Source organism: Scyliorhinus canicula, chromosome 11 (genome assembly GCF_902713615.1).
Source record: "Scyliorhinus canicula chromosome 11, sScyCan1.1, whole genome shotgun sequence".
Classification (NCBI taxonomy): domain Eukaryota; kingdom Metazoa; phylum Chordata; class Chondrichthyes; order Carcharhiniformes; family Scyliorhinidae; genus Scyliorhinus; species Scyliorhinus canicula.
The window spans coordinates 31,817,399-31,840,347 of record NC_052156.1 but is presented as its reverse complement, the minus strand read 5'-3'; the positions used below and the strand labels follow the sequence as shown (position 1 = coordinate 31,840,347).

Sequence of the window (22,949 nt, the reverse complement as noted above, 5' to 3'; positions counted from 1 at the left end):
AGACAAACTGGGGACAGAGGTAGGATGGGGACTCTGGAGCGAAGCACTGAGCAGGGTGAACTCCACCTCCTCCTGCACAAGGCAAAGCCTATTGCAGCTCAAAGTGGTGCACAGAGCGCACCTGACCAGAACCCGAATGAGCAGGTTCTTCCCGGAGGTGGAGGACAAATGTGAGCGGTGCCAGAGAGGCCCGGCCAACCACACCCGCATGTTTTAGGCTTGCCCCAAGCTTGCTGGGTTCTGGACAGCGTTCTCCGAGGCAATGTCCAAGGTTGTGGGGGTGAGGGTGAAGTCATGCCCAATAGTGGCAATCTTGAGGGTATCTGAGCAGCCAGTGTTACACATGGAAGCTTTCGCTTCCGTAATCGCATGCCGGAGAATCCTGCTCAGCTGGTGATCGACAGCACTACCCAAAGCTGCAGACTGGCTCGCTGACCTCTCAGAATTTCTCCACCTGGAGAAGATTAAGTACACCGTCCGAGGGTCAGTGGAAGGCTTCCTGGATAAGTGAGGGTGAGGGGGGGGGTGAAGTATATTTTCAGAAAGCGAAATAAATTAGGGATTAGCGGGAAGTTAGAATAAACTTTTTTTTAAAAGATACATGGGCTTTTTGTCATTATAGTGAAACTTGGCATTACAGATACATGAAATTCGCTTTTCGGGATCACTGTGTTTAGCAGTAATTATAGAGTTATAGATTATGAAGTTAGTGTACATTTAACCCAGTTGCACCTTATTCAACAAGGTGAAACATTTGCAAGGGTTTTCAAAGCAAGTCTAACATCATAAAAGTGGAAGCTCTAATCAATCAGTGTATTTCAATTAATTGCAGTGTTTTGTGGGTGGGTGGGGTCAGACTAAACTACATATTCTATAGTACCTCTTTCACTTCGGCCAGTCTACAGAACATGACCCCAAAGAGAAAATGCTGGAAAATCTCAGCAGGTCTGGCTGCATCTGTAGGGAGAGAAAAGAGCTAACGTTTCGAGTCCAGGTGACCCTTTGTCAAAGCTAAAAGACATAGAAAGTGGGGAATATTTATACTGTGGGGTGAGGGAATGAAAGATGAGTATTAGCCACAGAAACCAAAGGAACAGAGAGCTAATAGCCACAGAAACCAAGGGAAGAGTGCTAATGGCAGTTCCCAGAGAGAACATATAGCACCTTGTAACCTTCCACACCAACCATATTTTATCTTGCATTTGTATACATATATTTAAATGATTTCTTATTGAAGACAAATATTCACTTGGAAACAACTCACATCTACCTTAGAATTATCGAGTACAGAAATAAAAGTTAAATTTCATTCCACTGTCCTTCAAAGCATATTTAGTTTTATCGCAATGTTGAAATCTTAGTTAAGTGCATTAAAAAATAAAATTTTCTGAAATCAGCATTAAATCTCTCCTATCTTCTGATGTTTGATATTACATTAGATCACATCATAAATAATGTCTTGAAGCTCTGATCTCCAGACTTCCCCCACAACTGTTCCCAACCTTGGAACCAGTCACTTTGTCCATGTGAGAGCAACACTGCTGACAGTTATTATTTTTTAATCTTTGCAATTATAGGGCAGGAAAATATCAGAAGATGAAATGAAAAATGAAAATCGCTTATTGTCACGAGTAGGCTTCAATTAAGTTACTGTGAAAAGCCCCTAGCCGCCACATTCCGGCGCCTGTCCGGGGGGGCTGGTACGGGAATCGAACCGTGCTGCTGGCCTGCTTGGTCTGCTTTAAAAGCCAGCGATTCAGCTGAGTGAGCTAAACCAGCCCAGATAACTTGAAAGTGCCGTAAAATTAAGTGAAGAGATTTCCATTCAAACTAAAGTCCTAATTTTTACATGAAGATTGCGTTAAATGTTCAAGACCTCCAACCTGCGTTACTAATTTCTTCAGTGGTTCACACTGCTAAATTACTCTTCATTAATAAACTAATTGAATTTACATTATTTCATGGCAAAAACACCCTTCTACCACTTAAATTCCACAGAACTGTTGGATATATTTGTGCCATTGCTGTAAAATATGTACCAAGTTATTTCATCACTCTATATTTATTAATTAACTAAGTTACTGGCTGCAAACCTATCTCTCCACACCACACAAAGTATTGAACAAGGTGCCACTCGAGATTATACCATAAAAGTAAGGCTCATGGGATTAGGGATAGAAGTATAGATTGATAGACAGAAAACAATAGACTGAACAAATCATTTTTGGGGCGACGGGCTGTAACTAGTTGGGTGTTTGGGTGTCAACAATGTATCATCGACATCAATGATGAGGGGACCAAGTACAATGTTTGCTGACCATACAAAGCTAGGTGGGTGAAGCAAACCATAAAGAGACTGCAAAGCGATATAAATAGGATAAGTAAATGTGTAGCAGGTGGGATATAATGTGGGAACATGCAAAGTTATTCACTTTGGAAGGAAAATAGATGGATGTTGGTATTCAGAGGGACCTGGGTGTCCCTTTATATGAACAAGAGAATGCTAGTATGAGGTATACAAAGCAGTTGGAAAATAAATGGGATGTTAGTGTTTTCCAAAGGGATTGAAGTATCAGAATAAAGGAAGATTAACTCCAATTATATAGGCTCTTTGTGACATTACACCTGGACTGCTGTGTAAAGTTTTGGTCTCCTTAGCCAAGGAAGGATATGCTTTTTGAGGGATAGACAAAGGCCAAGTGAAATGATTCCCTAGATAAGGGCATTATCCTATAAAGATAGGCTTGGTCGATTAACCCTAACATTTGGAAGAATGTCAGGTGATTTCATAAAGACACAGTAAGCTGCTCAAGGGGTTTGATGGGATAGATACTGGGAGCATGTTTCTCTGGTTGGGAAGTCTAGGACTAGGAGTCACAGCCTTTGAATAAGGGATTCAAACATTTTGTACTGAAATGAAGAAACATTTCTTCACTCAGTGTTGTGAACTTTCGGAATTCCCTATCACAGATGCTAGTAGCTGCTCAGTCGCTGAGCACATTCAATACCGAGGTCAGTCAATCTTTAAATATTGGGGAAAATGGGGATAGTGAGGGAAAGTGAAATTGAGGTCCAAGATTAGCCACAACAGTGTTGAATAGCAGAGCAGATTCAAATAACCAAATATCCTACTTCACCTATTTCTTATATTATAAACGATTCTTTAACCAAGTCTTAATCTATTTTCCAGCTGATGGTTAAGAGTGCTTGGAAGACTGTTGCACAAGTTCAGAATGGTGCACCTTTGACGAGCCTACCTGATACTTCACCAATTAAGGTGTCGGTTATCATAGGGGAGAACAGCAATAATTTGAAAGGTAATTTCTTCGTTCTGAGGTCATGAGAACTCTTGGATTGCAAGTTAATCTGCCGTCTGTGGTTTGCCACTTAATTAACCCAGATATACTATATTGATGAGAGTTGAGCTGAAAGTTGGAATTCACGGGCTAAAACAATATTGCCTGTTGCCTGTGGAAATAGCAAATATTGGGAGAGATTCTCCAGCCATATTGCACCCACCGCACATCCCGCAATGCCAGGAGAATAGTGGGAGAGCCCCAAAGTGGGGTGGGTGCCGACCAGTGCATGATGCTCTCGGTTCGTTGCAGATGACGTAATCTGGTTCACATCCTGGCTGGGTGTGAGCCAGATTAACATATTTAAATCAGTATTTAAATAATGTGTGACCCTTTCAAGCTGGATTCTCCTTCCTCCCGGTGTTCTTTCTCTTTCCCCCCCCCCCCCCCCCCCCCCCCCGGCGGCACAGTGCGAGTCCAGCAAAAATAACTACTGATCGCCATTACAGGAGATCATACTTGACAACCACATCGGGGGGGGGGGGTGCTCAGAGGACATTGGAGCCACTGGGTGGTTGGGGCATGGAAACCTGACACTGCCTGGTTGGCAGTTGGCACTGCCATGGGGGCCAGGTGGGGCCTGAAGGGGGAACGAAGGGACAGCATGAAGGAGGTGGGGTGTTGCTCAACTTGTGGGGGTCAATGTCAGTGAGGCTGGTCAGGTGGAGAAGGCGGCACTGAAACCGTGATGCCAGCTATGTTGGATTGTCACAAGGGGCAGCACGGTGGCCTAGTGGTTAGCACAACCACCTCATGGCGCTGAGGTCCCAGGTTCGATCCCGGCTGTGGGTCACTGTCTGTGTGGAGTTTGCACATTCTCCCCGTGTCTGCGTGGGTTTCGCCCCCACAACCCAAAAATGTGCAGAGTAGGTGGATTGGCCACGCTAAATTGCCCCTTAATTGGAAAAAATAATTGGGTAACCTAAATTTATAAAAAAAAAATATTGGATTGTCACTTGGAGATTGGGGCCCCCTTTAATATTGGCGCCCCGATCTCTCTGAAACCGGGCTTCTGACCTGTTTAGGCCCCATCCCTCTCAATACCGGTGCAAAACTGCGCCCCCCCCCCGGCAAAAAAACTTCTAAGTATGGGTGGATTACAATCTGGATTGTGCCCAACCATTCGGTGGGAACCATACATCATTTCTGGTGATAGTCTTAGGATAAGAGCTAGCAAATTTAAAACCGAGTTGAGGAGAAATTACTTCTCCCAAAGGGTTGTGAATCTGTGGAATTCACTATCCCCAGATGTTGTGGATGCTGGGACAGTGAGTAAATTTAAGGAGGAGTTACAGATTTTTAAACTGATAATGGGTTGAAGGGTAATGGAGAACAGGCAGGACGGTGGAGTTAAGGCCGTGATCATATGGTGGAGCAGACTTAAAGGGTCCAATGGCCTTATTCTGCTCCTGTATCTTATAAACTTATTTCCTGTCTGAGATCACACTTGGAAATCTTTGGGAAGAATGCCGCCCAATGTGTTTCCTATTTGAGTAAAAAAAATTTATTCAGCTTGATGCTACGAAATTAGTCAGAATGCTAAGATTTTTCACAAATTGTGTGAGTTACCAAACATTGTAGTGAAAAGTTTCACATGTTGAAAGAAAACTGGTCATCTTTAGTTTGTATCATTTAAAATTTCTTTTTGTTCTCCTTTCAGGAGACTGTACAGCTGCACATGTTGAAGCCGTTGCTAAAATAAACCCCGAATCCAGTGTCACTTGCGATCTGTATTTTAATAATGGTGCAATAGAAATCCCGCCTGAAGATTTGTTTAATGTTCAAACAGGATTTGATACACACACAGGTATTTTTAAAAATTAGTTTCTACATAAGTAGCTCATCAGTGAGTTAGACATATAGGATTTACAGTAAATTGACCGTTTTATGGAATAATATTTCATTTAGCGCTTATTTCCAGACAGCTTTGGCACTGATTTGCTATCTTCTATGTATTTTGCTTATATTGGTGCCTGAAACAAAAGAAATGTGTTTGTTGTGTAAGTAGTTGCACTTGAATAACTGTCTTCATTCCTTGTTAGGACATTACACTTGTTCTGTTACAATGCAGAAATTGACTGATCACCAACTTAAAGTACTTAGTAAAGCCAAAACATCTGTCAATGTCAAAGCTTCGATACTTGGTTCTCATTTCATCGGAGAACAAATTGGTGCTAGCATTCCATTTTTACCTGGTTTTTATGCTGACCATTCTGAGATCCTTTTGAGCAACCTATATACATCGACAGAAGTTACAGTGTTTGGAACTTCTGAAATCCTTGGGAATCTAGAGGTAAGGGACCAACTGGCATGTCTTAACTTATGTACTTGATACCCTTGTTAATTGTGATTTTTATGTTAAACATCTGTCATTGATATGTAGAACCAGATAATTTCCTTCAGCTTTGATTGCATTATTTCCACCATGCTTAGAGAATGGATAGTGAAGGTACTTGTTTGTTCCTGGAGTGAACATATTTGAACTGGAGCTGATGCATTACTTTAGAATAATCATTAAAACTCCCCTGTACTAACTCTTTAGGACTGATAAACTTGCAGCAGTAGATAGGGTTATTTGTTTGTTGACTGATTTGCGCTGCTAAACTCGTTGGCTTGCTAAAGTTGAGAGCCATGGCAAAGGCCCAAGCATATATTGTATTGCACAGATGTTGGAACACACAATAATAGCAAATTTTGAAAGATAAAAACACACCATACGTTTGTGACATTGTTGTTTTATTATGGTATGATGTGAAACCAGAATTAGTTCTTTGAAAAATCGTCTTTAATTAAGTGACTTGATGCACACTGTAATTATCTCCCCAGCACCCAAATGTATATTTGCCTCCCCCGGCAGATGTAGATGTAGAGAGCTGCCGCTGTCGAGCTGGTGCACAATACCCCACCAGTTAGTCTATTTCATATTGTATTGTATTTTATGTTGGGGTGTGCCCTTCTCTTCTAAATATGTGTGTATATATATATGTTTCTTATTCTGTGTACATAACGGTAATTATACCTTGTTCAAAAACCCAATAAAAACATTTATTAAAAAAAGAATTAAGATGACTTGATCAGTAAAATTGTAGAACAATTTAAGTATTTTTTCGATGTTGAAAATCAGCATACCTGAAACTCATATTTTCTCTACATCTGGACATTCCAATATTACACATACATATATGACCTTGGGTGTAACAGTGGCAAGGTGTTTGCACTGCTGCCCCACAGCGCAAGGTTCAATTCCGACCTTGGGGGACTGAGGGAGTTTGCACATTCTCCCCGTGTCTGCATGGGTTCCGGGTGCTCCAGATTCCTCCCACAGTCCAAAGATGTGCAGGTTAGGTGGATTGGCCATGCTAAATTGCCCCTTAGTGACCAAAGATTAGGTGGGGTTATGGGGCTAGGTTGGGGGGGGGGGGGGGGGGGGGGGTGTTACATATATTACCTACAGCATAGAATTCCTACAGTGCAGAAGGAGGCCACTAAGCACATCAAGTCTGCACCAACCCTTTGAAAGAGCACCCTACCTAGGCCCATTCCCACATCCTATTCCTACAACCCCAGAACCCCACCTAACCTAGACATCCCTGGACGTTAAGGGGCAATTTAGCCCCTTTACATCCACTCAACCTTTACATCTTTGGACAGTGGGAGGAAACAGGAGCACTCTGAGGAAACCCACACAGACACGGGGACAAAATGCAAACTCCACAGACAGCCACCTCAGGCAGGAATTGAACCCGGTCCCTGACGCTGTGAGGCAGCAGTGCTAACCACTGTGTCGCCCTTATATATTTATGTAATATACCTTTTATACAAATCGTACTTATACATATATTTGAACTCTGTTTTTCTGAACTGCTAGATTTTCAACTTCCTTTATACTATTGAAGAAACTTTGAAATAAATAGATTGACATTTTGGGTGGTGGGATTGAAATGCAAGTGCTTGTCAATGTACAATTATAAAAATCCTACCACGTGGCCAGACCATGATGCTCCATATGGCTGTATGGGAGTTTTCAAATGGATCACACCCTTGCCTTTTCTTTTCCTTTATTGACAGCATTCCTGGCTGTTTTTCTGTACCAGATTGAATCTTGTGCATAATTACCAACCCCTGCCCCAATTCACAGGTGGCCAAGAATTCTAGAAGGGGTTACCTCTCCCCTGGGGTATCTAGAAAACATTTGACTCAGGAAATGAAATGAGAGGCTGGAAATCCACCAGTTTGTGCCAAATAATACTCTGATTGTTGAATAAGTATTGCTATCATCTAGTTAGCACTGTAAACAGGTTGCTTTTCAATAGCATACTTGTATAAAGCATGTCACTTCTCTTCCTAGCCTATAAAATGTGTAATCTATGTGTTTGGTAATATAAGGAGTATTTTCTTTCCCCTTAGGTTAAACCAGGATCACCATTGATAATTATTCAACAAAAGGAAAGATTCTATGGGCTACAAAGCTATGTGAAGTTTACAGTCACCTTGTCTGACACCAGGCTAATAAGCCAGGGACCAATGTCAACAACGGTTGTCATTTCCAACTCAATGACAGACCAGTCAGTCTCTATTCCAGTGAAAGTCCTGCATGTTTCTGATAAAAGTACAGAAGCACAACGTAAGTTTATATATTTTGTTTATCTTTGATAGAATTGGTATAGAAGTACTTATTGTATGAACTCAGTAATCCTGCATAGGCTGACTCTGCAGAAATATATAACAAGCAGGCCAGACAGCTTTTCAGCAGCTGGTTGAGGTTTAAGTTTGGGACGGATCGGTGACACAGTGGTTAACACTACTGCCTCATAGCTCCAGGGTCCCGGGTTCAATTCCGGCCTCGGGTAATGGTCTGTGTGGAGTTTGCACTTTATCCCCGTGTCTGCGTGGATTTCCTCCAGGTGCTCCGATTTCCTCCCACAGTTCAAAGATGTGCAAATTAGGTGGATTCGCCATGCTAAATTGCCCGTTAGTGTCCAAAAGGTTAGGTTGGGTTACTGGGTTATGTGGTTAGGGCGGAGGTGTGGGCTTGGGTAGGGTGCTCTTTCCAAGGCCTTGTGCAGACTCGATGGGCCGAATGGCCTCCTTCTGCACTGTAAATTCTATGGTTCTAAATTGTTATGAACTATTCCGTCATATATATATAAATGCATGCTTTGTTTAAAAAAGACATAAAACGAAGTCAATTCCAGGAAAATAAGAACAGAACACTCGACTGAAGAGATTTATAACATGCCAATTCCTTTGTTCATTAGCAAGAAGAAATTTGGAGCTATCCTGGTGATAAATGTCTGGCATGATTGGACCAGTTGGCCAATCAAGCCTTGATATCTAGAGCATCTTGAATAGACACATCCCTCCTCTTAGCAACATAGCCACTGGGAGAGACAAGACAATTTCAAAACAGAGCCAGGAAATTGGGCAGCCAGGTGATCTTGATGACTATGACCAGGATTTGAAAGATGGTGGGGTTTCCTGTTCCGCTATCCCAAGAGTTGGCAGGAACACGTCTCCACTGTCTTGCCATGCAGTGATTTCAAACTCCAACGAGCATTAATTGGTTACAGGTGGGACTTCTGCCCTTCACTCGGGAGGAAGTACAGCCTTGAACAGCTGCCAGTCAATCTGATGGCCAGTAGTTCTTTAGGCCGTGTTACCTGGATAAATGTCATCTCTGCCCCAGCCAAGAGCCAGTCGTGCTCTCTTGAATGTGCAGAGTCACTATTACAAGCAAGTAAATCATTTCAGAGTCTCTCTACTCTGGGTAAAGAAGAACTTCCAACATCCATCCTATTCTTATTTCTGCATAATTTGTGCACAATCTGTCAAGCTATCAATAGGCATGCAAACTAACATGTTTGTTTTCTCTACCTCAATCGGGTCACTTCAAAGTCCATGCTGCTTTGAAATAAATAGAGACAGTTTTTTAAATCCTTTGAGTAACTATGGTTCTTCAGGCTGGGTATCATTCTTTTAACTCTCCTGTGACCTTTTCCAAGGCCACAATATTTTGCACTATGTTACATAGAACATAGAACAGAACAGGCCCTTCGGCCCTCAATGTTGTGCCGAGCAATGATCACCCTACTTAAACCCACGTAACCCGTATACCTGTAACCCAACAATCCCCCCATTAACCTTACACTACGGGCAATTTAGCATGGCCAATCCACCTAACCCGCACATCTTTGGACTGTGGGAGGAAACCGGAGCACCCGGAGGAAACCCACGCACACACGGGGAGGACGTGCAGACTCCACACAGATAGTGACCCAGCCGGGAATCGAACCTGGGACCCTGGAGCTGTGAAGCATTGATGCTAACCACCATGCTACCGTGAGGCCCCTTTTTTTTTGGGGGACAAAAAGTGGAAAAGTGTTAACAGATGAAAACTGGGCATTGTACTCCAGATGACCTAATGATCAACCTGTTAAATAACATTGCAATGCTTTTAATTTATGCTGAATGGCTCTCTTAATACAGCCCAATACAATTCTTGCTTTGGCTATGCCTTCTCTGCATTGGTTGTAAATCTTCCCTGATCTGTTTTTAGTATTACCTAAATCCTTTTCTTACTTGATCACATAATTACCAGAAAGCAATAGCTCTGTCAACCTTACCTACAGGCATGACACTGCGTTATTCTTTAATTAGGTTGACTGCTATTCACCATTTTTTGGCCCATTCTCTTTGAACATTTAAATATTTTTGAAGATTACTTCTAGTTTTAACCCTTGTGCCAAACTATTCCACCAGTTTCCGTAGCCTACTATTGACATCCTTGTAGCGATAGATATTGGATTATTTTCTGCTTGCCTGTCTTAGATGATCATTTGCAGCTTCCGTGACCTGCAGGTCAAATTAATAAAAATTCCTTTCTTAACTAGTGATGTTGTGGTGGAACAAGTAGTGAAAATGTTTTGATGTACAACAGCAAGGGAAGTCCTATCATATCTTGAAGTAGCCAGTTTATCTAAACTGTACATTCAGCTGTTCAATCTTCTGAAGCAGTGAACTTCACACTTGGGTTCAGGAGAGGGCAGTAAGGACTGTAAAATGAATCTGTTTGCAGCTGCCTCTAAGCCCCAACAACAATTCCTATTCACCAGTTTTCCATCTCAGCGGGTCAGGACAGGGTTCCTTCTGAATTTATTTTTAAGAGTAGCGGGAAAATGTTTTTTCTGAATTGCTAGAGTGAGGCAGTAAAGGTTACCTACATAATCACCAGGATTTTCCAGAAATGGAAGCTCTTTAAGTCATGGCCAAAGTTCCTATAAAGGAACCTTCTACTTTTGTACTTTATAGGGAAGGTACAGCCTTTGCAGGAATCTCAAAAACTAATTCATTTGTAGCTCCCTGGCAGGCTAGAAGGGTCTGTTCAACCTGTGGCAAGAGTGCAATTATTTAAAACTGTGCATCTCGAAGATTGGTTTGTGGCTGTGGGTGTCCAGAATGTGTAATTGAACAAGGAGAGTAAAGAATCTGAGTAATCGAGGTTCAGTATAGACAAATGAATTGGAATCAGATTTTGTATTCACATTTAGTCTTTGGTGCTTTTTATATTTATTCTTATCTAAGCAGTTGGCTTGACAGATTTCCTCTTAAGATATTGCATTGACATTTAACCCAACTTTAACCTTAAATGCCAAAACAGCTTAAATGCCACTCCCTTCCAATCAGAAGCAACAATCATGCATAGCAATGTGCTAATCTTGTTGACTGATATTTGATTTACATCTTATTAAAGAGATGCAACTGAGCTGTACATGTTATTTCTAGAAGTGCACCTTATTGTAAAGATTGATGTGAACCAAGTGGCAGCCATCACCTTATGGTGATGCTGCTGAGCAAATGTTTTGATTAAACTACAGCTGCCAGGACAGCACGGTGGCACAGTGGTTAGCCCTGCTGCCTCACGGGGCCGAGGTCCCAGGTTCGATCCTGGCTCTGGGTCACTCTCAGTGTCGAGTTTGCACATTCTCCCCCTGTTTGCGTGCCTACAACCCAAAAATGTGCACACTAAATTGCCCCTTAATTGGAAAAAAATAATTGACTACTCTAAATTTAATAAAAAACTACAGTTGCCAATTTTTGCGGCCAATTATTGTTCTTGCATTTCGCTTTTAATTTACATTTTGATGTCCCTATCTTTAGGCAATAAAGGCGCCATCATTTGTCTTGACCTGATATTTGTGTTTAAACTCAAAATTATATGGCCAGCTCATGTTTTTCTAGGGTAACATGCTCAGTAAGATAGAAAGCATAGTACGGAAGAAATTCTTGTTCCTTTGTCCTGACACCATTATTAACATGGGTGCCTCACTCACCACCCTTCCTCCTGAACAAATTCTCAGGACTGTAACAAGGCATCTTCCAACTGGAGTGGAAACATGATCCAGATACACAACCAGACCTTTCATTTAGTAGTCCCCATATTTGTTTTTGAGTTGTTGCCAAGAAATGGATTTGTTCATCAATTATCAGAACCTAGATTGCCAAGCTTCTGCTTGAGCCATGACACTTTACAAAATGGGTGAAGGAGAGAGAAAAATAATTTTCGTGACATTATTTCCTCTTCATAGCTGCTAACATTTGAGCAGGGCTGTAATTCCATGCGTGCCAGCCACTCTGTCATCTCATCCAAATGGCTACTTTTTATGTCTGTGCCCAGTCCGTATGTGCTGGGCAGTTTAACTGTGGACAGAACTAAAGCCAAGGTTTATCCAGTTTACCCTTGTATGCATTCTAATATTTCCTGTTGTGGGTGACTGGAGATCAGTTAAGTTTGTCCAGGGCCATTAAGCCAATTGCAGTATCTTTACCACATCTGAGACCTTTTACTCAGTACAAAGTTGGCAGTGAAGCTGGGATTATTTACATCCATTTGATTTAGTCCGTGTTGTAGTGCTTTCAATGGCTTAAGCCTTCATGAGTACACTACTCTAATCAAATCTAATGCACAATGTTTTGAAACCTGCGAATATGTGTAACTCTCAGGCACGCAATGTTACAAAGTGTTTTAACTGTTTCCGTTTGTCTTTTCTCAGCTGATATCACAGCAGCTCACTGGGAAGGCGTTGGTTTCTTCCAGCAGTTTGTTCAGTCTTACCAAGTTATGTTCTTCACAATCTTTGCCCTACTTGCGGCAACTGCAATTATGATTATTGGTAAGAACTACTAATTTGAAGAAAAGTTTAACTGATATGATTTTGCTATTCTTAAATATTTATTAATTTTTTTCAGCCTATCATGCATTCTTTTCGCCACGGGAGCCAGTTTATCACCCAGCATTTATTACTCGGACCCCGCCTCGAGGAGGTAATGCTTATTATTTGTAAGGTGTTCATTATCAAAGATTTCTGTTCAATTTTGGAAATTGATGTTGTATAACAATTTAATTTGTTGATCAAGTTCTTGCTTTGGGAATCTGTTAAATCTAAATATGTTGGACGTTTAACGTTTTGGCTCTGGTTTTTGAACTCCAATCAAAATAAAAGATGAGACAATGTGTTGAAATTTCATAATTTCATTTTGAATTGGTTTTAATATCAGTTGGTTCACATTTTAATCTATATTCCTGGCTGGATTTGTATATTACAAAGTAGTTGTGATATATCCCTACGCATTTAACATCTAAAGCATCCTGGCTTTTGACAATTCTGAGACCCTTTTATTAAGTATTTTTTAAAAATTATTCTCGCTGAGGTTTACTCAGTGGTTTCACGCAGGAATTGGGGGGTAGAAACAAACCCATCTCATTCCACACTTTTTTGAATTCCGTGTTGATCTCAATCACAAAACAGCACCTAGAAAGCGAAACGCTGCTTTCATTCTGTCTCAACCTAGTCTCAGCCTTGGATACAATATTCACTTGCTCTTCTTTTCTGGTAGAACAATGTGAGTCCTTGCGTTCTATGACAATAGTTTACTTCAAATTGTTGGTGAGTTTTGGTTGTGCATCTGTGTGGTTGAAGTTAAACTTATTTTACATGCCAGTCTTAATAGCTGCCAGAAGGCACAGATTTTTATCACCTCAATCTGGGCTGTATTGGAATTTTTTCTTTCCTTAGACAAATATGTTAACCCACTATGCAGAAAGTAAGGAGGCATGGGATAGTGGGAAATTTGGCCAGTTGGATAACGAACTGGCTAACCAATAGAAGTCAGAGAGTGGTGGTGGATGGCAAATATTCAGCCTGGAGCCCAGTTACCAGTGGTGTACCGCAGGGATCAGTTCTGGGTCCTCTGCTGTTTGTGATTTTCATTAATGACTTGGATGAGGGAGTTGAAGGGTGGGTCAGTAAATTTGCAGATGATACGAAGATTGGTGGAGTTGTGGATAGCGAGGAGGGCTGTTTTCGGCTGCAAAGAGACATAGCTAGGATGCAGAGCTGGGCTGAGAAGTGGCAGATGGAGTTTAACCCTGACAAGTGTGAGGTTGTCCATTTTGGAAGGACAAATATGAATGCGGAATACAGGGTTAACAGGGTAGGGTTCTTGGCAATGTAGAGGAGCAGAGAGATCTTGGGGTCTATGTTCATAGATCTTTGAAAGTTGCCACTCAAGTGGATAGAGCTGTGAAGAAGGCCTATGGTGTGCTAGCGTTCATTAACAGAGGGATTGAGTTTAAGAGCCATGAGGTGATGATGCAGCTGTCCAAACCTTGGTACGGCCACATTTGGAATACTGTGTGCAGTTCTGATCGCCTCATTTTAGGAAGGATGTGGAAGCTTTGGAAAAGGTGCCAAGGAGATTTACCAAGATGTTGCCTGGAATGGAGAGTAGGTTTTACGAGGAAAGGTTGAGGGTGCTAGGCCTTTTCTCATTAGAACGGAGAAGGATGCGGGGTGACTTGATAGAGGTTTATAAGATGATATGGGGAATAGATAGAGTAGACAGTCAGAGACTTTTTCCCTGGGTGGAACAAACCATTACAAGGGGACATAAATTTAAGGTAAATGGTAGAAGATATAGGGGGGGGAAGTCAGAAATAGGTTCTTTACCCAGAGAGTAGTGGGGACATGGAATGCACTGCCTGTGGAAGTAGTTGAGTCGGAAACATTAGGGACCTTCAAGCAGCTATTGGATAGGTACATGGATTATGGTAGAATAATGGAGTGTAGATGAATTTGTTCTTAAGGGCAGCATGGTAGCATTGTGGATAGCACAATTGCTTCACAGCTCCAGGGTCCCAGGTTCGAATTCTGGCTTGGGTCACTGTCTGTGTGGAGTCTGCACATCCTCCCCGTGTGTGCGTGGGTTTCCTCCGGGTGCTCCGGTTTCCTCCCACAGTCCAAAGATGTGCAGGTTGGGTGGATTGGCCATTATAAATTGCCCTTAGATTATCATAGAATTTTGGACACTATGATTAAACAAGGACAAAGGTTCGGCACAACACCGTAGGCCGAAGGGCCTGTTCTGTGCTGTATTTCTCTATGTTCCCTATGTTCTCACTAAACAACCCAGGCCCGGTATAGCAAACTGTCCTTTTCATCTGGCTAATTTATAAGCCATCTTGGAGGATCACACTGTTTTAAATGTTCATTGCATGGATTAAGAGCCATGTACTTCATAGAGTAATAAATTGGAACTGTATTAAAGTTTCACTTCTGTTGATTCCCTTTAGGGTTTTCTCCTCCACCTGCTCATTTTAATACGAGCATGCACTCCAGTGATAAAAGCAGTCCACGGTATCGATTGTGGAGTACAGGTTATCATTCCAATGGATCTTCACCGGGAAACACTTGAAAAAAGGAATACCCAATACAACCAAGGAGCATCTGTCCACAATCTTTCTTAATTATAGTGCCTTATTTTCTGTTTTTATTTTTATTTTTAATCCCTACCTCTCATAAAGGCATTTGATGCCTCCCCCACCCACTCTTGTTGATGTCTGTTTGCACAATTACTACTCAACCTTAAGTATCCTGCTTTGCTAGTGATGCTTGGATGGGTAGTGTCAGCAGGCTGTTCAAAATTACGGGCATCATAGCCATGCACTGTGTTGTCCTGACCTGGCTTTTATGAGTAAACAATTGCAACAGGGTGGTAGTACAGTGATCAGGGACGCCAGTCGTTCCTTTCTCCTCTGCTCTAGAGGATTGAGGCCACTCAATCAGAGTACCCAAGTATCATTCCAGTTTAGACAGGTTAACTGAGAACAGACCAGGAATTAAGCCCAGGTCTCAATGGCTCAGTTAGCTCTTAGCAAAACGTTTGAGCCATTTGGAAGCTCTCTCCAATGTGTATCTCTAAAATGTTGAATTGAACAATTTCTTCAAAGTGAGGTGTGACCATCCACATGAAAAATGAACCCTGTGGTAGATCAATGTGTTTTCTATGATCCTGACTAGTTATTTTTTGTAGCAAACAGTGGAATTCAAATTGTGTTTTGCAGTTAATGGTTCTATTAATGTTGCAGTATGAAATTATACTTGTATTTTTTTTACTGTTTGTGAAAGTATCTGAAGCTTTTTTTATTTGACTGGCTGTTTTGAAGTTGTGCTTATTTGCATATTTTGTAATATCTAACCTGGATTTGAGCAACTAAGAGCCCGAATTGCATTTTTCTGTGAAATTGTAGAAGGGAAGAATGGTAAAATTTATATTGTAATGTTTAAAGTTGAGCATCTATGTTTGTTATCTAGGGAATTTATGGTATTAATATTTACATTTGGATTATCACAGTAAAGAGCTTCAACTTGAGTAAATGGAAGCTTTTTAACAATGCATGAAGTATAATTTTGGTAATTTGCAATCATTGTAAATCCAATTAACCCATTCATTTTTTTCAGACATTTAATATTGATCCTCCTGTGTGAAAACATAAATCTCTTTGCTTTTCTATGACTGACAATACCTCAGTACTGTGGCCGAACCAAGGTTGTGCTTGTAGTTAAAATGTGATTTTTCAATTTTTTTTAAATGTGAAGTTTATGCAGCGTATCTTAAATGCTGAGTTTACTTGAACAGACCAAATGCTCAGCATCATGTGATCATTTAATTTACCCTGATTTACCTGTTCATGTGAATTTGATTTGTGTTGAACTTTGAAGTTGTATCACTGACCTGCCTTAAAAACCACTGTAACTAATGAAAGATAAGAATATGAAGTGTAGTGAAACTACCAGAGTGTTTTTGTTTATTTTCAAAGTGATGCTTTTTTTTTTAAGAAGAGTTTGTCAAATAATAAATGTCACCAAAGACATTATTCTTTATTAATGTCTTTATTTGGTAATGTTTAATTGAACATATACATGTTTATCAATCATTTTTAGATTGCTTGTTCTTGGGATGCCTAGCAAGTATTAAATATTCATAGTGAGTCTTTCATTGGAAACCCTGCTGGAAGAATTAAAATCTAGTAGCTCTAACCAACAAAATAAGAATCCAACACTTATATTCCCATATGGACTATATATAGATCAAGGGTGCACTTTTGGTCAAATGTAGCATGTGTTAAACCAGGTTAAAGAGATTATTGTGGAATCAGAGGAAAGTAGGACAAAGGGCACTGACCGTAATGAAACATGTTTTCGTATCATACTAGTAAGAGATATCTGGAAAGGAGGTTAAATTTGTGAAGAACAAAACTGAAGATTTGGGGGAGATTTTTCATGTGGGGATGGGGAGTGTTGGGAATACTCCCTCCCGAATTATTGAGCAACATACCAGAGAGGATTCTGAATTTGGTTTAGTGTAGGTACTAGGAAGATCTGAAATGGGTCAGCTGGTCTTTACCCTGGATTATTGAAAGAGATTAAAAAGGAAATATATGGGGTGCAATCCCAGTGAAAAATGGTGTTAATCTGTGGTATAGGAAGGAATTGACATAATGCTTCCATGTTTTTGTAAATAAGTTTTTTTTTAAAGTGAAGTCATTCTGAGATTTGCTTGCAGGTTTTAATAAAGTAGTGATTTGTTGAAACAATATGGATTTAGACAGCATCCTGGGTTAATAAATTTTCAACTTGATGTTCAAAATAATTTTATTGTTGGCAGTAAAAACTGGCAATTTTAAAGGAGATGCAGGAGCAGTGAGACCTGGAGGGGGAAACACAAATATTTGCGGGTGGCAGGACATATTGAGAAGGCTATTTATTTAAAAACAAACCTCAGATCCTTGTCTTTATAAAAAGGAGATTATGAAAGAAACCTAGCTTTGCTAACCCTTCATGAATCATTGGTGAGGCCCCAGCTGCAGTACTGGTGCCAAATTCTGCTTTAGGGAAAAAGTCTAGGCCTTGGAGAGGATGCAGGGCAGATTTATTAGTTTGGTTCCAGGGGTGTGACATAAAGGGTTAAGGGGAATATTTGAACTGTTCAGAATGGTTTGATAAGAGTCCATAAGGAAAGTCAATTTCCAGTGACATAAGGGTCGGTAACCAAGAGAGATTTCAGGTAATTGGCAAAGACCCAGAAGCAAGATCGGTTTTAATTCAGTAAGTTATAATCGGGTGAAATGGTGATGGAAGCAGATTCAATTGTTTTTTTAAAAAGGGAAATGGATTAATACTTTAGAGAAATATTTTCAGGGCAGGAGAATGGGGTGAAATTGGATAGCTCTTTTAAGGCATTGGAGCAGCTCAATGGGTCAAATTGTCTCCTGTGTTGTTTAATGTAAATGATGCAGGTTTGAAAATCTCGAAGGCTTTAAGATCCCAAAAGAAAGATGTGAAAAGCTAAAAGCTGTGGAACAGGATGAGAAAATTATTTCAAAGTTGGAATTTGAGCATTTGCAAATGTGAAGTATTGTGTCAATCAAAAGGGCAAATCAACTTGCATTCAATCATCAACAAAATATTGAAAGGTGTCATCAAAAGTACCGAGAAGCAGCACTTGCAAGAATAAATACAAATTGTCCGTTCCCAACTTCTCAGATAATGAAGCTGTCCGTGGATACATGCAGAAAGATCTGGACAACCTTCAGGCTTGAAATACCAAGTGCCAAATATTGCAACATGGCATACAAGTGCCAAGGAATAACTATCTCCCCATGACATTCAATGGCAATACCATTGAATCCCTCATACTCTTCAGGTTCATCATTAACCAAAAACACAAGAGCAGGCCAGAGGTTGGGAATTTTGCAGCAAGTACAGTATTTCGCCTCCTGGCTCTCCAAAACCTGTCCACCATCTAAAAAGGCGCAAGTCAGGAGTGAAGGGATGCTCCCCACTTGCCAGAATTAATAGACAAAATTACCAACTTGATTGGCACACCACTGCCTTAAATATTTACTTCCTTCACCACAGGCCCACCATGGCTGCAGTGTGCACCATCTACAAGAAACGCTGCAGCAACTTAGATCTTGCCAAACCTGTGCCTGTGACCTCCACCTCTTAGAAGAACAAGGTCAGCAGGTACATCGGAATTCCCTGCCTGCAGGCACCTCTGAATTCCACTGCTTGCAGGCACCTCTGAATTCCACTGCTGACAATGTGCCCGCCAAGTCTCTCTCAATCCTGACTTAGAAGTGTATAACCATTGGGCAGCACGGTAGCATTGTGGATAGCACAATCGCTTCACAGCTCCAGGGTCCCAGGTTCGATTCTGGCTTGTGTCACTGTGCACATCCTCCCCGCGTGTGCGTGGGTTTCCTCCGGGTGCTCCGGTTTCCTCCCACAGTCCAAAGATGTGCGGGTTAGGTGGATTGGCCAGGCTAAATTGCCCATAGTGGCCAAAATTGCCCTTAGTGTTGGGTGGGGTTACTGGGTTATGGGGATAGGGTGGAGGTGTGGACATTGGGTAGGATGCTCTTTCGAAGAGCCGGTGCAGACTCGATGGGCTGAATGGCCTCCTTCTGCACTGTAAATTCTATGATTCCTTCACTGTCACTGCATCAAATTCATGGAACTTCCAGCTTAACAGCAGTGTACCTACTCCACATAGATTGCAATGGTACAATAAGTTGGTTATTACCGCCTCGAGGGCAATTGATGCTGGCCTTGCCAGCGACTCTTGTATCTCATGAATGAATAAAAGTAAATGTCTAACAGCAAATTGGGGGGAGGGGGTCCAAGGGGTTTCTTGTGGACATGAATATCTTAAAATATCGAACCCATTGCAAGCTTGATCAATTTCCGGCACAAAGATAGAGAAAGCCGTAGAAACCGAAGGAGAAATTAAAATTTGCAGAAAGGTTTGGAACAGTAATGTAACTGGGCCAACTAATAGCAAATGCATATATAGGAATTATATATTTCAAGTTGAGTGAAAACCTGAGTAGACACTGAAGCAACTGAAATTAGAAAATTTATAAAATAGCTGTAATGTTAATGTGGTGTGGAGTATAGATAAAAATAAAGAAATGGCATGTTGCTAATGATTGCAAGAACAACAGCCTCCACCTTATCTCTTTATTATGTCATTACTTTTAAACTACAAAAACAATTTAAAAAATCACTGGCAACGGTGGCTGCATCATTTGAACTTGGGTACAACAGTTCAAGGCAGAAAAGTTACCTTTGGCATAGGATTCTGTTTCAGACAGAAACCATCACTCAGCAATTCAGCCCAGTCGCAGGAAACCATCCCATCCGACAGTAGTGAAGATCCTTCACTTGCGCCAGTAACTGCCCTCGAAGCTGTGAACCTCCAATGGCTTCCTTGTGACTGCCAACAAACATTCAAACATGGATCCAGTGTATATTTTAATGAGATCCCTGTCTCTGGACTGCTGACTAATACAGAAATCGTTCTATGATAAGGTACTAGTTGTGGTGGGAGGATGAGAAATAGGCCCCTGTTGAATGGATTGTTCTTCCTTCATAGAACATACAGTGCAGAAGGAGGCCATTCAGCCCATCAAGTCTGCACTGACCCACTTAAGCCCTCACTTCCTCCCTATCCCCGTAACCCAATAACCCGTTCTAACCTTTTTTGGTAACTAAGGGCAATTTATCATGGCCAATCCACCTATCCTGCAGGTCTTTGGACTGTGGGAGGAAACCCACACAGACAGGGGGAGAACGTGCAGACTCCGCACAGACAGTGACCTAGCAGGGAATCGAACCTGGGACCCTGGCGCTGTGAAGCCACAGTGCTAATCACTTGGGCTACCATGCTGCCCAAATCCTTCATTCTTGACTTTCTCTTGTGTTTTCCATAACTCATTGTTTTCAAATGTTTATTTATTTAGTGATTCCCATTTATTATAAATTTGCCCAAGTCTTTATTTCTGAGAAGGGCTCCTGCATATCTGTGAAAGAATATTGTCAAATCTACCTCCCTCTAAGCGAAGTCAGCTCACTTTTGAAGCAGACATATCCCAGGCTAGACAAGTCTGCAAAACCTTGGCTTTGCTCCACATCACTTTGACCAGGTTCAGCATTATCAATAAAGTCTTCGGCTCCCTTGGAACCGGTGGCCTAGATCTTCCAACCGTCTAAACTATTTAACACCGGGGATAGTTTTTGGGTCCTAACCACATTCGTAGCAGCAGCACGTCTCCCAGGGTAATTTTACCTGAGACACCTAATGACAAGACTATCACTGAGACCATCGCCCAATAAGGAATGGAAGGAAGGCTTTAGCGGTTTGAGGGCAAGTACGAAAGGGAGCCAACCAGCAGCTTTTGTTGTGTACGCACTGAGAATGCTGTTGGATGTGCAAGAAAGCTAGACAAAATGGAGGAGTGAAATCTCACCAACACTATGGTTTACTGACATTTCCAGGACATTGGGAGAAAATTGCAAACCTCTGCTTACAGAGGACCTTGGGTTTGCTGATTTGCATCTTATGGTGGTAAACTTGATTTTTTGACATGATGCTCTCTCTGGTGTTCTGTACTGCACGCTGACATACTGCAGCCATTGTGGCGATCCAGGTAAAATATAATACTGGAAAATTACAAGTTGGTTGATGATGAGCCTTAATTGGTTTCCTGCTGCTGTTGCTGGACAGGCTGCCATCACTGCACTGAAGTAGCCTCTGAAAAACACACGGAGGGGGTGATGTTTTGGGCAAACAGCACAAGTTCTTTCTCCGCAATGTTCCATGACCCCTTCTCCAAATAATTTTCTGCGTTCCTATGAATATTTTCTCTTTGCCCAAGCCCCCCAATTATCTTTGATACTGAGTGACAAATTAGCTTTGACATGATTTGACACCAAATGCAAGTCTCTTCCCTGATTGTGAATTTGATCGACTTCTCAGGAAGAAGGTGCCTACCAGATCCCTCATCTCTGCTGGCACTCCTCTTTAAACCCCACCCTGGCGCCTCCCTACCTATCACTACACCCATTTTTAAATCCACATTTTTCTTCTGGCTTCTGTTCTTACACTAATACCTTGTGTATACCCTTTCTTTGCCCCACGATTGCCATTCAACTACTTGGGTCTCATGTCTTTGAATTTCTCTTCCTGAGTTAATCAGCTTTTTTCGCTTTGTGCTACTTTTAGCAGGTTTAGCTCAGTTGGCTGGAAAGCTGGTTTCTGATGCAGAGCAAGGCCTACAGTGCAGGTTCAATTCCCATACCGTCTGAGGTTCTTCATGAAGGCCCCGGCTTCTCAACCTTGCCCCTCGCCTGAAGTGTGGTGGCCCTCAGGTTAAATAACCACCAGTCAGCACTCCCCCACAAAAGGGAAAGCAGTCCAAAGTCATCTGGAACTATGGCGACTTTACTTATAATAACTCTTGATTATTCTCCCTGTGTTTGCATGGGTTTCGCCCCCGCAACCCAAAGATGTGCAGGGTAGGTGGATTGGCCATGCTAAATTGCCCCTTAATTGGAAAAAATGAATTGGGTACTCTAAATTTAAAAAAAAACCTTGAAGCCCAAATCTTTGACTGAACTTTGTAATCACCACTATCTTGACTCCGTATCAGTTTTCCTTGCCTATCTCTATTGCGCCATATAATGTGTTTCTATTTTAAAAGGTGGTATATAAAGGCAATTTGTTGACCATTTCAAAGGTTTTATAGTTTTTTTTTAGCTTGGCCAACTTAGTCCCCAGTAACAACATTTTCTGTAGTCATATTGATAATTGTCATTGGAGATGTTTATTTGCACACATTGGCATTGACTTTTGCTTGGTCACTCCACATCTGGATCAGCAACAATGCAATCAAATAGATACTTTTATACTTTACTTTTGCTTATCAAAATGATATACAATATGCAAGATTGGATCTCACCAGGATAATTTTAATATGGCACCTTCAGATTTATGCTCTACTGATATAGCAATATAGTGCAGCGTTCTACATTATTGTTTCACAGAAGCTTGACAAATTGAGTGTCAAGCGTACTCTTACTTCATATCCTCTTCAATGTTGCATTTAGCCAGTTTTACACCATCCATTATATATGACAATATGCAGTAACTTACATTTATCAGTGTTAAATAACACCTGCCACTGTTCTGATTTACAGACCTGTCTGTCCCAGCTGATTCCTCAAGCTCAGTTGCCCAAAATCCCGTACTGCCCTTATACACCCCTGTCCCCACCAAAGTTAACAGTTTTCATATTTCATTATAGTAATCATAATGGATTTATAATTACCCGGATTAGCTTTATTGTCTTTTTTGAATATGGATACTGCACCAGCTTATTTCCAATGTAACAGCATCTATTCGGTATTCACT

At 41.3% G+C, this 22,949-nt stretch overlaps 1 protein-coding gene across 1 annotated transcript in view; it reads left to right on the top strand.

Annotated features, from left to right (window-relative positions):
* Positions 1–16,576, top strand: part of nup210 (nucleoporin 210) — a 164,504-nt gene extending 147,928 nt beyond the window's left edge. Inside the window, exons 34-40 of the mRNA XM_038812717.1 lie at positions 3,191–3,317; positions 5,017–5,163; positions 5,399–5,649; positions 7,764–7,980; positions 12,407–12,526; positions 12,603–12,677; positions 14,986–16,576. Coding sequence (XP_038668645.1) covers positions 3,191–3,317; positions 5,017–5,163; positions 5,399–5,649; positions 7,764–7,980; positions 12,407–12,526; positions 12,603–12,677; positions 14,986–15,107 — 1,059 coding nt within the window. The 3' untranslated portion in view covers positions 15,108–16,576. The remainder of the gene's footprint in view (positions 1–3,190; positions 3,318–5,016; positions 5,164–5,398; positions 5,650–7,763; positions 7,981–12,406; positions 12,527–12,602; positions 12,678–14,985) is intronic.
* The last annotated feature ends 6,373 nt before the right edge of the window (positions 16,577–22,949 follow it).